Below are 14,066 nucleotides of genomic sequence, written 5' to 3'. Positions count from 1 at the left end.
AGCACAAACAGTAAGAGGAAGCTCACGTTCCATAGATGCTCTGATATAATTGAAAGGGATCAGATATTTTACAAGTGCATAAAACCTCTTCTCTAAAATGCATGCTAATTGATCTTAAATTTGCCATCAAGTGATACTGAAGGAAAACACAAAAAGCAAAACAAGAAAGCATGAAGATTTCTTGTAAGTGAAAGATATAAAGCTTTGAGTTCGAGGCATTAGAAGGCCTCAAAATACAGTTTATTTATGTGCTCTACAGCTTGTTGCAAAAAACTGAAACATCAGCACAGAATTTCAAATAGATACTATTTAGCTATGATAAGCTATTAGTTATTATAAATACCACTGAGAACCAACTCAGAATTTGCTTCAAAAGCAAAAGCTACTTGCAATACTTCTGCACTGGTATATCTATCTGAATATTAATCCTGTCACCCCATGTCTCTAAATTTTTGTGAGTTCCAGGGACTTGCATAAGTATATGATAAAAATGTGGTTGTTTTTCTTTGAAACTATTCAGAAAGTTTTCCAAATGTCACATTGGAAAATTTAAATAGCTGATGCAATACATCATATGAACAGGTAAAATAATAATATATGCAGTACTGCACAAGCAAATAGAGCATCTTTTCTCTGTCATGAATATTGTCAATATTTTTATATTATGATTCAAAAAATATATAAGTTAGCAGAAACATTTTCTTTTCCTCCCAAAGTATCCTATACCTCCTTGTGTTCATTTTTTACTAGGCACAGTTTTCTCTTTTTCAATAAAAGGCAGTCAAAATTCTTAAGTCCCAGAAGAATCAACATTCTTAAAGGGTGTAGTTTAGATTAGTTTTAACTATAGATAATTAACATATTTGCTTCCAGATTAAAGAGTCTTTACATGCTGTTAATTTGGGGAATGCCTGTTTTCTACATTCTTATGCAAAACAGAACTGGATTCCAGCTTTAAATGAAGGTGTGCGCCTGACCACAAATACAGGGTTGCCACCAGTATGTCCATTTATTTTCTGCAAGTCAGTTACTACAAAGCACTACAATAAAACCAGGGGGAGGTCATCCCAATGGAGGGGGCAATTCTGCACAAGCACGCTAGGCAGTGAATCTCAGCAGTTTTTTCCTAAAAACATAGATGCGAAGTCAAGAGCAGAGTCTGTCTTTGCACACACGGAGCTTCTTTTCAAAACCATAAAAGTAATCAAGATCTTGCATGTTGCAAAACCGGTGTGTAACCATTACAACCAAACAGAAATGCATAATGAATTGAATGCTAATTAAATACAAATCACAGCTTGGAAGGACTACAAGTTTACAGCAGCTTTTCCACGTTCTTCTAGGATTACTTTAAAACTCCCCTTCTTCAGTTTGTGGTCATAATTAATATGGGTTTTTCATAGAACAGTCTTGACTCTTTAAAATATTAATATTTCATAAAATTTAAATGTAAATTCCCTCGTAGAATCTAGTTATAATGTTTGTGTTTCCCCCCCGCCCCCTTTTTTCTTGAAGAATCTCTTGTCTTTCCAAGATCAAACTCCTGTGAACACATGTCCTTCCAACCACGGTTCTCAGTTTCCCAGAACATGCTGTGGTGGGCCCAGCAAGGGGCCCTGGAGGTAATTAAGGGAGTGCAGCATGTCAGATGAGGGGAGGCTGAGAGAGCTGAGACTGTTCAGCCTGGAGAAGTGAAGGCTCAGGGGAGCCTTATCAAGGCATATAAATATCTGAGGGGAGAAGTAAAGAAGATGGAGCCAAACTTTTTTCAGTGGTATCTGGTGAAGGGCAAGAGGCAATGGCCACAAACTGAAATACAGAAAATTATATTTAAACATAAGAAAAAACTTTTTCACAGTGAGGGCAGTCAAGCACTGGAAGAGGTTTTCCGGAGGGGTTGTGGTGTCACCATTCTTGAAGATACTCAAACCACATCTGGACACGGTCCTGAGCAGTGTGCTCTGGCTGATGCTACTTTGAGCAAGGGGGTTGGACTCAATGATCTCCAGAGGTACCTTCCAACCTCAACTATTCTGTGATTTTGTAAAGTTGAGATATTATTCCCACATTACACAAAGATGCAGGCATCGCCAAATCTGCAAAAACAGCAAATATTTTTCTGAGTTCCCAGATATAACCATATAACCTGGCTTTGCCCCAGCTTCACATGGGGATCAAAACCATGTTCACACCAGTCATGCCTTGCACTGTGATTTCTAAAGAAGGGAAGGGAGGCCTAGTCAGGAGCCACAGAAGCTGAGCTGAGCTGCATGACTGGGACCAAGCAGTGAGTCCCCGCAAGCAGGTTTAGATGCAGCCTACAAGACTAATGACTGCATTCAGAATTCCCATGATGGTGTGTATGAAAAATTTAAGGTCCTGCTAAACCCTGTGAGAGTAAAAGTGACGAGCAACTAAGATTACGTATTTTCCATGATTGCCAGATCTTGGTATGCTAGAGAGTTATGAGGTTATCCATAGGAGAGGCATTTATCACGCAGTCTGGTCAGCTTTGGGCAAGATACTGTTACGGAGAAGGTGTCAAAGTCCATATTTCCCAAAACCTTAACAGCTGGATGATTCCTCTTCTCTCTTCACTGCTCTGCTTATGTTATGAGAAAAATTCAGGCCATGGAATGTTTATCAAACAGCTAGAGATATACAGCATTTGTGTATTTAAATAGAAATTATTATTTGGTAGGCTTGAGCATGAGCGAACACCTGAATTTCAGCAAAGTTCAGATTTGCATCCAAAAACTAGCCTTTCCGTTATTATGGTATTCACTGAACAGCAGAAGTCATACTCAAAGTAATCAAACTAATTTAACAACTACAAAACCAGCAGGATGACTTTATTGTCATTTGCCACTAATGACAAATATTTATTACAGAAAGTGTATTTGTCTTCTGAGCCATTAAAACAATGTTTCCAATTCATAACTGTTCAAACCTTTCCTATAAGATCAAGGATCCATCATGTTCATGGCAAAGAAGCCAAGTCCATAGAAGTACAGCGTCCCTCCCTATTCTCCATCAATCAAATCTGAGAGAGAGAGGGAGACTGATGAGAACAACCTACTTTTCTGTGCATAGCATTCACTGAATGTGAAAAGGGGTTTCAGCAGGACGGAGAAAGTAGCTGTTGTCATGACAGCACTGGGAAGCCCAGGGACTGAAAAGATCTTCATCAGCTCACTGCAGCAATTCTGTGCCAAAGGAACCGTGCTGCCCGTCTGCATACTGACAACAGAGCCAGGGGAATGACTGCTTGTCAAATCTCCCTGGTTTTACTCTGCAAACTTCCTCACTGTTGCCCTCTGAAGCTGGAATATGGTTGCAATCTGGCCAAAACAGAGCTCTCTTGCCCCCGCCTCTCCCTTCAATACCCTCCACACCTTCTGTTCATCTATCTGGTTTAACAGGGGCAGCATCCAGCCTACCTGTACTCCCTTTTGCCCCTCTCTGGCAACAAAAATGCCATGTAGAAGGCAGCAGTGATCTGTGGAAAACCTTTACAAATACCAGTACATTCTGCATTCTACAATCCATCTCCATCAATGTAACAACTGTCACTCCTGTTATCTCAGCATTATGGGTCAGGATGTTTGTATGCTGTGATGTTTGCATTGTAGCTTTGGGGCAAGAGGCTGAGAGGATTTCTGTGGCAGTATCAGCTGCTTAGGGTCATACTCTTGACAACAGTAGGATCTTATCTGGTCATCTCTGGCCATTCTAATCCAAGCAATGCAACGTCTTTCATGCTGCAGTTAGGCAACCTGCCATCCGTGCCAGCTGCCCCACTGTAATCATCACAAGCACCAGTTTTGGGGGACCTATGAGACTATTCCCTTCACAGTGAAGCTTTTATTTTACTGAAATGTCTGAACATGGTTGCTGCATGGCTGAAATCCTCATAATGTAAACAAGAAAGGAGAAAATAAGGTGGTCTTTTTGACTATGCACATGTTGATTGAGTTCCAATACTGTTTATTTGAAGCACTGGGAAATACAAATGCGAAAATTTGGAAGATTGCATTATGCTCCTGCTGATTAATGGAACAGAAACTAAGAATGAGCGCTTTACGCCTAATCTTGCAATGGCCACCTTTATTGCAAATTAAATGGTCAGAGACGTGTACTCTTGGATGAACTCTACAAGCCTTGTCTGAAACTTTGGCCTCTTTGGTATTGATTGCAAAATTCCCATTGACCTCAGTGGGGCCAGAATGTCAAACTCAGCTCGAGAGCTGGGGAACTAAGGATTTTTGAGGAACTCATAGCAAATCCTGATATTGTTGGCCTTTGGAGGGTGGTTACTAAGAGGTGAGGACTCAGCACGCATCACACAGGAGAGTCTAAGTTGCACTGTGACCCTTCCATAATTCAGAATTTAAATAGATCGGAGGGTCCTTCTCTCAGAAAGCCTGGAACACTTTGCAGAATTGGGAGACCTAAATCCTAAATTAGCTTAATGCCCCAATGACATGCCCTACAGATGCACTGCGTGTCTTCTAATAGGGAAAGCAACGATTCCCCTCTCCTGAAGTCTATTCCCAGCTCAGTTGCTCACAGACTCTCCAAAGCAACTGACTGTTTAGGAGTGGGAAAGCCATTTTATCGTTTTGTTATGCAGCAATTTAACCATAGTTAGGATGTGCACAATAGTGTTTGAAGCTTCCAGTGAAAGGTATTGTAACACATACACATGGACTGTTCTCAATAGAGATGGGCCTCGTTTTTAATCACGTAACGCTTTTGATTCTATTCAGTCTTTTAAAACTTTTTTTCAGTGAAGATGCACGTTTATTATGTGCTTAATGATTTTTGCCTTGTGACACATTTAAACTGTATTCAAGAAAGAAATACTGTCTAGTACTTTTCCTAGGCAGTTCAGTGGCCCAAAACAGCCTACTATACTACTTAAAATATAGTAGGAAAATGCAGCACTATAAATTCTTAGCAAGCTGTTGCTATAAAGGCCTACTATCAGGACAAATGGCAGCAGTTTGGCTTTATATTACATTTAACTAGATAATTTATCAGAACCATCATCTTTACAGTTGAATTTCTGGCTGGGTTTGGCAATACTAAGTATTTGTTTTGTCTTGGTGAAAAATGGATTTGGCTATTTAAAGCCTGGAAAATATAGGAAATATTTTTTATTATAACGCTTTAGAGCAAGATGGAAAAGATCTAATTTTAAATGTGGTGCCTCTTACAATGATTCATGCCTATGTGTCTTGCCATAAAACTGGGGACTCTAACTTGAGAAAACTATTTTAGGTTGTGCTAGTGCATGAGAGGTGCAACAAAGAGGCATGTGTTATAGAAGTGTAACTCGGGCACTGAAAAGTGTTAAGGTAACAGCTCTGTAGAGAGTGATGACCTACTTCTGCCTTGTTTCTTCTATGGAAAATCCTTTGGCACCACTTCAGGCCATGGTTTCCCTGCTCCCTACTACCTTGAGGACCTGATCTTACACAAATGTTCCTCAGCCATGTTCACTTCCCAATTTCATGACCACAAGTTCCATGTAAAAAGGTAGCAAAGCAGCCAGTTTAAAATGGGGCTTTACAGAAAAAACCCCCAAACAAAACCAACAAACATTCCCCCCACACCCTTGATTATTTTCACATAAATTAAGTGCTGGACTAATCATCATGAATCACTTGTCTTTCAGTTTTGGTACACTAGCACACATTTTGGAGGTGTTTTTCATACTAATAGAGTCAGGTTTTGGGACTTTCTTTTACTGCATTGGGTGATCGCACTCCACTACCTGCACTGTACTGTGGTAACTTCCTTTGGCATACTGCATGTATATTCATTGCCATTACAGGCAATGTATTATCATCAGCTTATGCTCTACAGTAAAATACATTCACAGCTTCAACAACCCAGTTTATATCATGCTTAACAAAGTATGACAGAGTAAATGCTGGTTTAAAGGCTACACAAATACTAAAACATGAAATATTTGAGAGCTACTCCCCTCCTCCCTTATCTAATTATAGTATTAATAAGCAACATGCTGAATTTTGGCTGAGATGTAGTAACCACAAGAGATCAGACTCTTGCACAATTTCTCTCTTGTATCATAATATTTGCAGTATGAGCATGTTTAACTTTTAATCATACAAGCTGTCCACCTGAAGCCAAAAGGGCTGTTCCCATCTGGGCTGAGCTCTGCTATGTGAACATGAACTCTGGTTGTATGCAACTCCAGATTAGGCCAAGAACATATTTTCTCTGTTTTGCAGCAATTTGTTCTGTAGTTCCAGTTTAATACGATTGTCTACTTTTTATCTTTAATTGTTACTGTGCATGATTAAGCAGCAATGCCATGACACTTAAAAGTCATTTTGTCATTATGGTTGGTGAAGCAACCCCATTTTATGGGCAAAGGAAGGTGCTGAGATGTGGCCACAACCTTGGAAAGAAACTTGTTTATGCAAAGTCACATCAAGAACTTTTTTCATTTAGGTTAAAGGATCGAGTCCTTAATATTTGAAAATACACAATAAACATACAACACTGGATCATCAAGTATGAAGGTTCATAAAAATACAGCCTGGCATTAATGTTAAAAAGGCTCTAATTTTTTCTTCACAGGTAATTAGTTCACACAATGAAATAATCTCCTTTCTTATCCTGGAAACACATGCATAAAACAGCTCAGATAACATCATTTACATACAGGCTGCTGCATCCGCATGTTAATGTCTGGCAGTGAAAAGTTCAGACAAGTTTGTAATCCCTGATTTCCCGCGCGTGCTCAGCACCCAGATTCCCAGAAAGTCAGAAGAGAATGGGATACTAAATATTACTAAGATGACAGGTCAGCTGCAGTCTGTGGCGCATCTGGACAGCTTGCAAGTTACACAGTTTCCCAGACCACAGGATCTTTGACAGTTCTGGACATTTTAACATCAGCGGGTTTTTTTAAACACATATTGGTATTTGTATATCACAGTTTCTTTTGTCAGTCAGTTATGGTTATGGCAATCATTCTAAGCCTATTGTGCTGCTGCCACTTGCTTTGTCTGCGTTACTATATTGCTTGGTATTGGAACCAATCTGCATTCCCATTTAAAGCACTATCATGTCACCCATCAGCAATCGTTTGCTTTCATCCCTTAAAACTACTATACAATGGCAACCACGCCACGAGGACAAAAGCACAGGCAGAGAGGAAAAAGGAGGAAAGCTAAAGTGGGAAAGCAGCAGCAGCAGCTGCAGCAAGGCTAACTTTGTTCTTTCGGGGTCCTTCCGGGCAAGTACTTGAACTTGGACTGATAACGTACGTGCCCTTCATCTTCTGCTTGCCCTGTTAACACAACTTATCTTCCCAGTGCGGATACTGGAAGGAAGCTGAGATTGGCTGCTTTTGCATCAAGGCCAACAGGTAATAGTGTTGTTTTTACAGCGCAAGCCAGTGAGTCTGTGCCTACTGACAGCTGCAGGAAGAAGGGAGGGCTGTGGGAGGATAGGCCTCCCATTGCACTAATATTGATTGCTAGCAGCGCTTTTCGGAACACAAATCCAGCTTGCTGGGCATCCTTAAAATCAACAGCTCTTCAACAGTTGTCGGAGGAGGCCATCTGATCAAGTGAATAGAAATCCAGCTTCCTGCATTCAGACAAAGATGCATTTACGGCTTCTGAGGGTTTGGGAATTGCCTAGAAAGTCTGGAGTGCTTAGGCTTTAACTGGGATTCACTCCTGTATACAGTCATCCTCCTAAGAGTTTAGAGCCATCAGCTCTGAAGAGATCTTAGTTTTCACAGGCTGCCTATGATTAATTGCCTGAAAATGTTGTAAAAGTTAGGGATTCTGTTCAAAGGTGAAATAACTGAAGGACTCTAGCCTGGAACCAGACAGACAGGGAAAGATGTATGGTAATTTGTGTAGAGCACTTCTCTGAAACAGGCATGGCTCAAAGCAAGGCTTTAGACTCCTAGCTTTTACAAATATGACCTAACTGTGCTCCTTGGGGTTTATGAGATTTTAATGAGGCAAAAATGATCGAAATGTCATGATCTCGCTTCTTCCTTGTCTTAAATTCTGGATAATGGCAATGAAGAGGAGCTTGGCCAGGTTATATTTAGCTGATCACACAGAATGGAATAGCTTTAAGATCATGAAATAAAAGTTTTAAAATAAAATGCTGTGAGTTCAGAGTAGTTATCCCTCCCATATTCCAAAGAATCAGATTATATAAGTACAGTTTTCCCAATGTTGCAATTCATTTGAGTATTAACCAATTCCTCTTCACTAACACAATCTCCTAAATGGTTGGGAGGCTGGTTCTTTAATTAGTAACTGCTACCTTGTAAATAGCAATCGGGATCTCACACGTTATCCAGGCACTTTGTCTTTATTAAAAGTATTTATTATTTGTATATACTAGAAACAGTAGTTACAAAATATTATAGGTACGTTGGAATAGGCTAAGAAAACAGCCAGAAATGTTATTCAGAGGTGCTTTAGATCAAACAATCCCAGGTTTCCAGGCAATCTCCTAGCTGACGAAATGACACCTTCCGCTAGTCCTCACCCATACCCAAGCTGGCTTCTGCGCAGTACCAGCCCTTGCACGTGTAAACTCTGAGACAGTCTCCAGGCAGCCAGAAACCAAACATGAAATAGCAGCAGTCACAAACATTAGAAAACATTAATCTGAAAGTTCAGTTGTCTTTTTTTCTGTCTAGATACAACCATTTCAGTGTATAAAAAGAATAAATGCAATAGCTGCTAATGGCTGTTTCCAAGACTTGTGGATGAGCATGAAAATATTTTAAAAAAAGTAAGTCATTCATCTTTAAAGCTAAAACATCTGAAACAGCCTCCACATTCTTGCTGACTTGGGATTTTACCAAGAAAGTCGCACAATACAGAGCAGCTGACTACACATGTAATCAGTGTCAAGACTCAGCAGAAATTCATATTGTGATGAGGTGATTTTTATGAGAGTTGCTGAATTTTACAATCACTTTGAAATGTACTCTTGTCAATTAATGACAATTTTCTCAAGTAATTTTTTTATATTTGTTTGTACCTACCTATTATTTGATTTCTAGCAGTGTCAGTAGTACTTTGAAAAAAAAAATTATCTTCTAAATAGAATCTGTTGCTAAAAATAAGGGAGATTCATATGCAAGTTACTTGGAAATGTTGGGTGCCTCACATGATATGCTTTGAGCTTGATCTTTCAAGATACTAAGCACTTGCAGTTTTTAGCAATTTCAAGTAAGAAACTGGTGCTCTGGATTCAGCTGCTCAAGTAGGGACAGGCAGCTGCTGTATGGATAAGGCACTTTTTCTCCATACAAGGAATGCAGAATATTTTTACACATTGTGCTGGAGTGGATTTAAACTTGCAGAAGGGAGTCCTGGACAGTGCCAGTCACTTCACTGTAATTCGGGACAACTACCAGATGACAACAGATGAGGATCAGGTATTTTTCTGAAAGTTTTCATTGACCAAATCTCTAGGCAATAAGTAAATCTTATTTCTTCTATGTATAAAGTTAAACTTGAGGGTTTGTTGGTTTTTTGGTTTTTTTTTTTTTTAAGTACTCATTTTACCTTCAAAAGAGGAAGAGGGTGTTTCCATTTTTAGTCTGAAATTCTTTGAAGTATTCCTGTTCCACAGAACAGGGATCTGGATAGAATTTGACAAAAAATTAATTCCTTATTTTAGGTTTGGTTTTAGCAATAAAGAAGTTAATGAGATCACATCTGTTTTTGTCCTGATATACTCTAGAGCAGTCCACTGGAAACAGCACTATTTGCTTACAGCTTTTTCTTTTATTCCAAACAGAACCTAACCCAGCCTAAATAAGTGTTCTTAAAAACTTCCATAGCAAGAACTGCCACATGAGCCAATTAGCAACCACTGTGGTGTGGTTCCTTACCCAGAGCTAGAATTAAGAGTTGCTTGCAAGTTCACAACAACAGCTAGGTAATATTTAGACAGACCTTAAAAACATTTTCTTTGGCATATGATGGAATGAAGAAACATCACAAAAAAATACCAAAAACATCATTCCACAAGTAACATTTGAATACTGACACATCTGGAACAGCTGGGTAACAAGTTGTGCGTGTCAAGTTCAGAAAGCAGCTGCTTTTAGCCTTCATTTCAGGCCAGACGTTTGCTTTCAGCCACCAGTATATTCCATTTTATTTTGTAGCAGCTTCTTCAGTGTTCCCATATGGACAAGCTAAGCAGCTCCAAGGATATAACAGCAAGTATATATAATGTTCTTTAGAAGAAATGAAGGCCAGATGTTGCTTTGTTATCTTCATGTGCATCCTTAAAAAAGTTGTTTCAGATACATTATTAATGCCAGGTATGGGCAATTTGTTCATTGGCCATTTAAATGTCAACTTTCCAAAGGATGGAAAATAACATTTTAACTAAGGATTCAAACTGAAATAAGATTAAACTACCCTAGAATAACTTAAGAAAATAAGTATAGCAGAATCCAGGATCACAGCGACAGAAAAGTATTGTGCAGAAAAGACACAACGACCCACTTCTGAGATCTAAATGAATACTATTTATGGTTTGCTTTATTAGAAAAGAAAAAAAAAACCCACCTTATTGTTACAATATAATGAAAAGCTGAGTGTAAGCTATCCAGCATCACCACTGATTAAAGATCTTCCACTCTACTGCTTTACTCAACCAGGCTGTAACTTAAGTCACCAGTACAAGTACTACAGAATTTAGTAGATCTTTTACTAACAGTGTAATCCATTAATGTTTTTAATGTATGTACTCCTAGTTACTACATCTAGTGGATCCAATAGGGTAATTATGGGTAATAATTAATTCCCAGACTGTCCAATTGAAGTGATTAAGATAGAAATGAACTGCTTAAAATTTTTCTGATTTCCTGAAAATTGAACCTTATTGTATTCTTTTTACGACATACATTTATGAGGTAATATTAACTGACGACTGCTTTTTTACCCCCTCAGTAATAATATAAACAAGGTTTGGGTTTCAACTGCCCAGTGAGGTCTTTCTCTTTGAGCCAGTCCACGACATACAAAAACTGCCAAGACACCAACTCTAACTTTTTGAGTAATGTTGCTTTATTAAGGGACTTAAAAGAATCACATTCTCTAGTAGTCTTGGAACAATGCAAATGGTGAACAAAAGACAAAAATAGATGTAATTGGTTCTGAAAAGCATGAACATCTGTAGAGAATGTGTTGCATTATTCCTAAGGACTCTTGCTTTTGAAAAAAAGCACGTTCCATATATACAAGTGTCAGTGCAATAGCCAATAAAGCAATCAGTCAGAAATATAAAAATATCCTAGATACAAACTTAAAATAGATGTTTGAAGGCTGACAATATCAGTATTCTGATATTTCTGTATCTCAGGAGTACGATCACTGGGATGAGTTATTCTGATGAGGTAAGAGACAGTAGATGCTCTGTGGTAACACAAAGCCATACAATTTTTTCCATAAGACACAAAAAAATAGAGCACCCAAATGAAACTGCAAGTCTTTGCTGCAAGTGCCCACAGGAAGTGAAATTATAGTCTATGAGCATTACTACATTCCTGCATCATTTACATTTGCTGTCTTTGCCAACAGTTATACCAGCAAAAACTTGCTAATTCTCCCACCCTCCCCCAGCTTCAGTATAAACTGCACGTACTTCGCAGATATACCAAACTGACAACTGCTTTAAACACAGACAAGATCTATAAATGTCCAAAAACCACTTAGTCATTCTTTCCTTTATTGGTTGCAATTCTTTTCTTGGCAGCAAGGACAGAAAGAGCTTGACAGCTGAACAGCTCTCTCTTGAAGGGTTAGGGAGAGAACAGGGAGTGTCTTGTTTGCTTTGCCCCAGGTGTTCCAGTTATACCATTGAACTTAAACCTCAGCTGGTTGAGCAATAAAAAAATTACATTCCTCTTCTTGGCTCTATGTTTTGGATGGCAGGATGCACCGATTTGGGGCTACTGTTCCAAAAAAAAAAAAAAAAAAAAAAAGGCTATTTGGTCAAACTTTCAGCTGGACGCTGTCTGCCTGCATCATAATTCATCTTCTTTCCTTCAGTCATCTCTTTCACTATGACCCTCCAAGCTCTGCTGCTAAATTCTGCTTCCTATTTTTTCCCTTTTCAAAGAAAATGGCAAAACAACAGGTAGACGGACAGCGTACTCTGTGTCTTTGTGGCAAAGAGCCCCAGGAAGACCCGGCAGCAGAGCTGGGAGTGGCAGCAGAGCACAACGAACACAAACTCCTATTTAGGGGGGCAATGATAAAGAGTTAATTTCAAACTCTGTGTCAATCTCCGGCACTCCTCTATGGAAAAGCACAATGAATTCTATAGTCTCTAGTACAGCAATATTAACTTGAACAGGATATGAGTTGTATGATAAAAAAGCACAATAGGAGCTGCCAGTCGTCTTCTCATGAAACTTGCCTTACCACTTATGGCATACACGTGCACTGAAGCACACAGCAGTTACCTGAATGGTTTAAAAGATTTCTTAGCTTTACATGCTAGATTCAAAAGCTTTGCCTTGAATCTTTTCATTTTTCATCATTCTTTTCTAAACCTCTTTTGTCTCAGGCAAATTCAGACAGCTGTGTGAGATGGAAAAGCGAAGCTAGTAACATCTGTAGTATGATGACACTGGACAAATTATTTCAGGTTTTCTTTCAGTTTCTGGAAGATGCTTTGCAGATGTCAAAGCCTCAAGGAATCATCATACTTCTCTCCTTAACCCCACTGAACGTGGCATTCAACATTTGCAAATATTGAATTACTACTCACCACAGCCCAGTAAGACAGGCTATTACCTCTCAGGTAAACAGGCAGGGAATGGAGGCACAGAATGACTAAGTGATTATTCCAACATCACGACACAAGTCTGGGAGAGTCAAGAGCTGAACCTGTATTTCTTGCGTCTCAGTTTCAGGTTGTCTTTTTGTTCTGTTTTGCAGCCTTATTCTGTCCCGTAGAGGAAGACTGGAATCTCTTAAGAGTCTGTCACTGCTACTCTGGTTGACAGGTGATGTCGCCAATGAGATAAGAATTGTTGCATTCCCCACATCAAAAGGTGGAACACAGTGTGACATCTGTTTGCTGGAAGAAATACTAACCATACAAGTCCTTAAGAACATCAACATTTATTTAATATGATATAAAAGAAATGGGATATGAACATTCGTATTTGAACAATAATAAGTGGCTTCTTATACTTACATCGTATGTGCTCATTGTATAATATATACACAATGAACATAATTACATTTGTACACAAACCGAGTACTGGATTGAAAACCTGCTTATTGCTGTACACACCCTAACCCAACAAAGGAAAAGCCCAGTACCTCAAAATACCTACACTCCATTTTATATAAGAAAAAGTAACCACTAACATTAATGTATATGTTGAGAGAAGTGTGGCAGTAACTGCTGACATTGCAACCTGACCAAGAAATAATTACAGCAGAAACAGGACATATTTTACTAAGCAATAATAAAAATGGCACATTTTAAATATATCTATATGTATATATATAAACATTTTACAAATAAAATGTTAAACCAATAAACTGTAATGTTTAAAAAGTGTTAAACAAGGTTTAGTGGTGATATGTAAAATTAACCGAGTTATGCATCTAAAAGAAGCAAAAAAGTAAACTTATATGATCCATAATTAAAAGAACATTAAATTCTGGAGAATATCAAATCAAATTCTGACTGTAGGCTGCACATTAAAAAAAGCCTTTATTTTATGTGCACAGAAATCATAGCAGCAAGCTGGTATCAGGAGAACAATCTGAAGGTTGTTGAGTGTACATGTGGGCCATTTAAAGCTCTCTCGGAATAAACATTTTCCAGGAAGCGATAAAATGATGCTCTGTGGCCAAAAGCATCAGAACTATGAATTTCATAGATTTAAAATATACTGTACAATATCTTCTCATATTTTCATAGGTCAGATCCATACATCTCAGGCATGAATTGTTTCAACAGAAGCCATTAGTGCTGAAAGACAGACATAGATTAAGTTACTCTAT

At 38.6% G+C, this 14,066-nt stretch overlaps 1 protein-coding gene across 19 annotated transcripts in view; it reads right to left on the bottom strand.

Moving 5' to 3' along the window:
• Nucleotides 1-8,446: 8,446 nt before the first annotated feature.
• Nucleotides 8,447-14,066, bottom strand: part of PLEKHA5 (pleckstrin homology domain containing A5) — a 181,405-nt gene continuing 175,785 nt past the window's right edge. For 16 of the 19 annotated variants that reach the window (XM_054824543.1, XM_054824568.1, XM_054824560.1 and 13 more), the window contains one exon: nucleotides 8,447-14,034. In XM_054824543.1, coding sequence (XP_054680518.1) covers nucleotides 14,016-14,034 — 19 coding nt within the window. In that variant the 3' untranslated portion in view covers nucleotides 8,447-14,015. The remainder of the gene's footprint in view (nucleotides 14,035-14,066) is intronic. The other 3 variants (XM_054824703.1, XM_054824646.1, XM_054824687.1) reach the window with 3 other exon arrangements.

This window comes from Grus americana, chromosome 1 (genome assembly GCF_028858705.1).
Source record: "Grus americana isolate bGruAme1 chromosome 1, bGruAme1.mat, whole genome shotgun sequence".
NCBI lineage: Eukaryota > Metazoa > Chordata > Aves > Gruiformes > Gruidae > Grus > Grus americana.
Note: the sequence above shows the minus strand (reverse complement) of the source record. Positions and strands in the feature narration are given on the sequence as shown.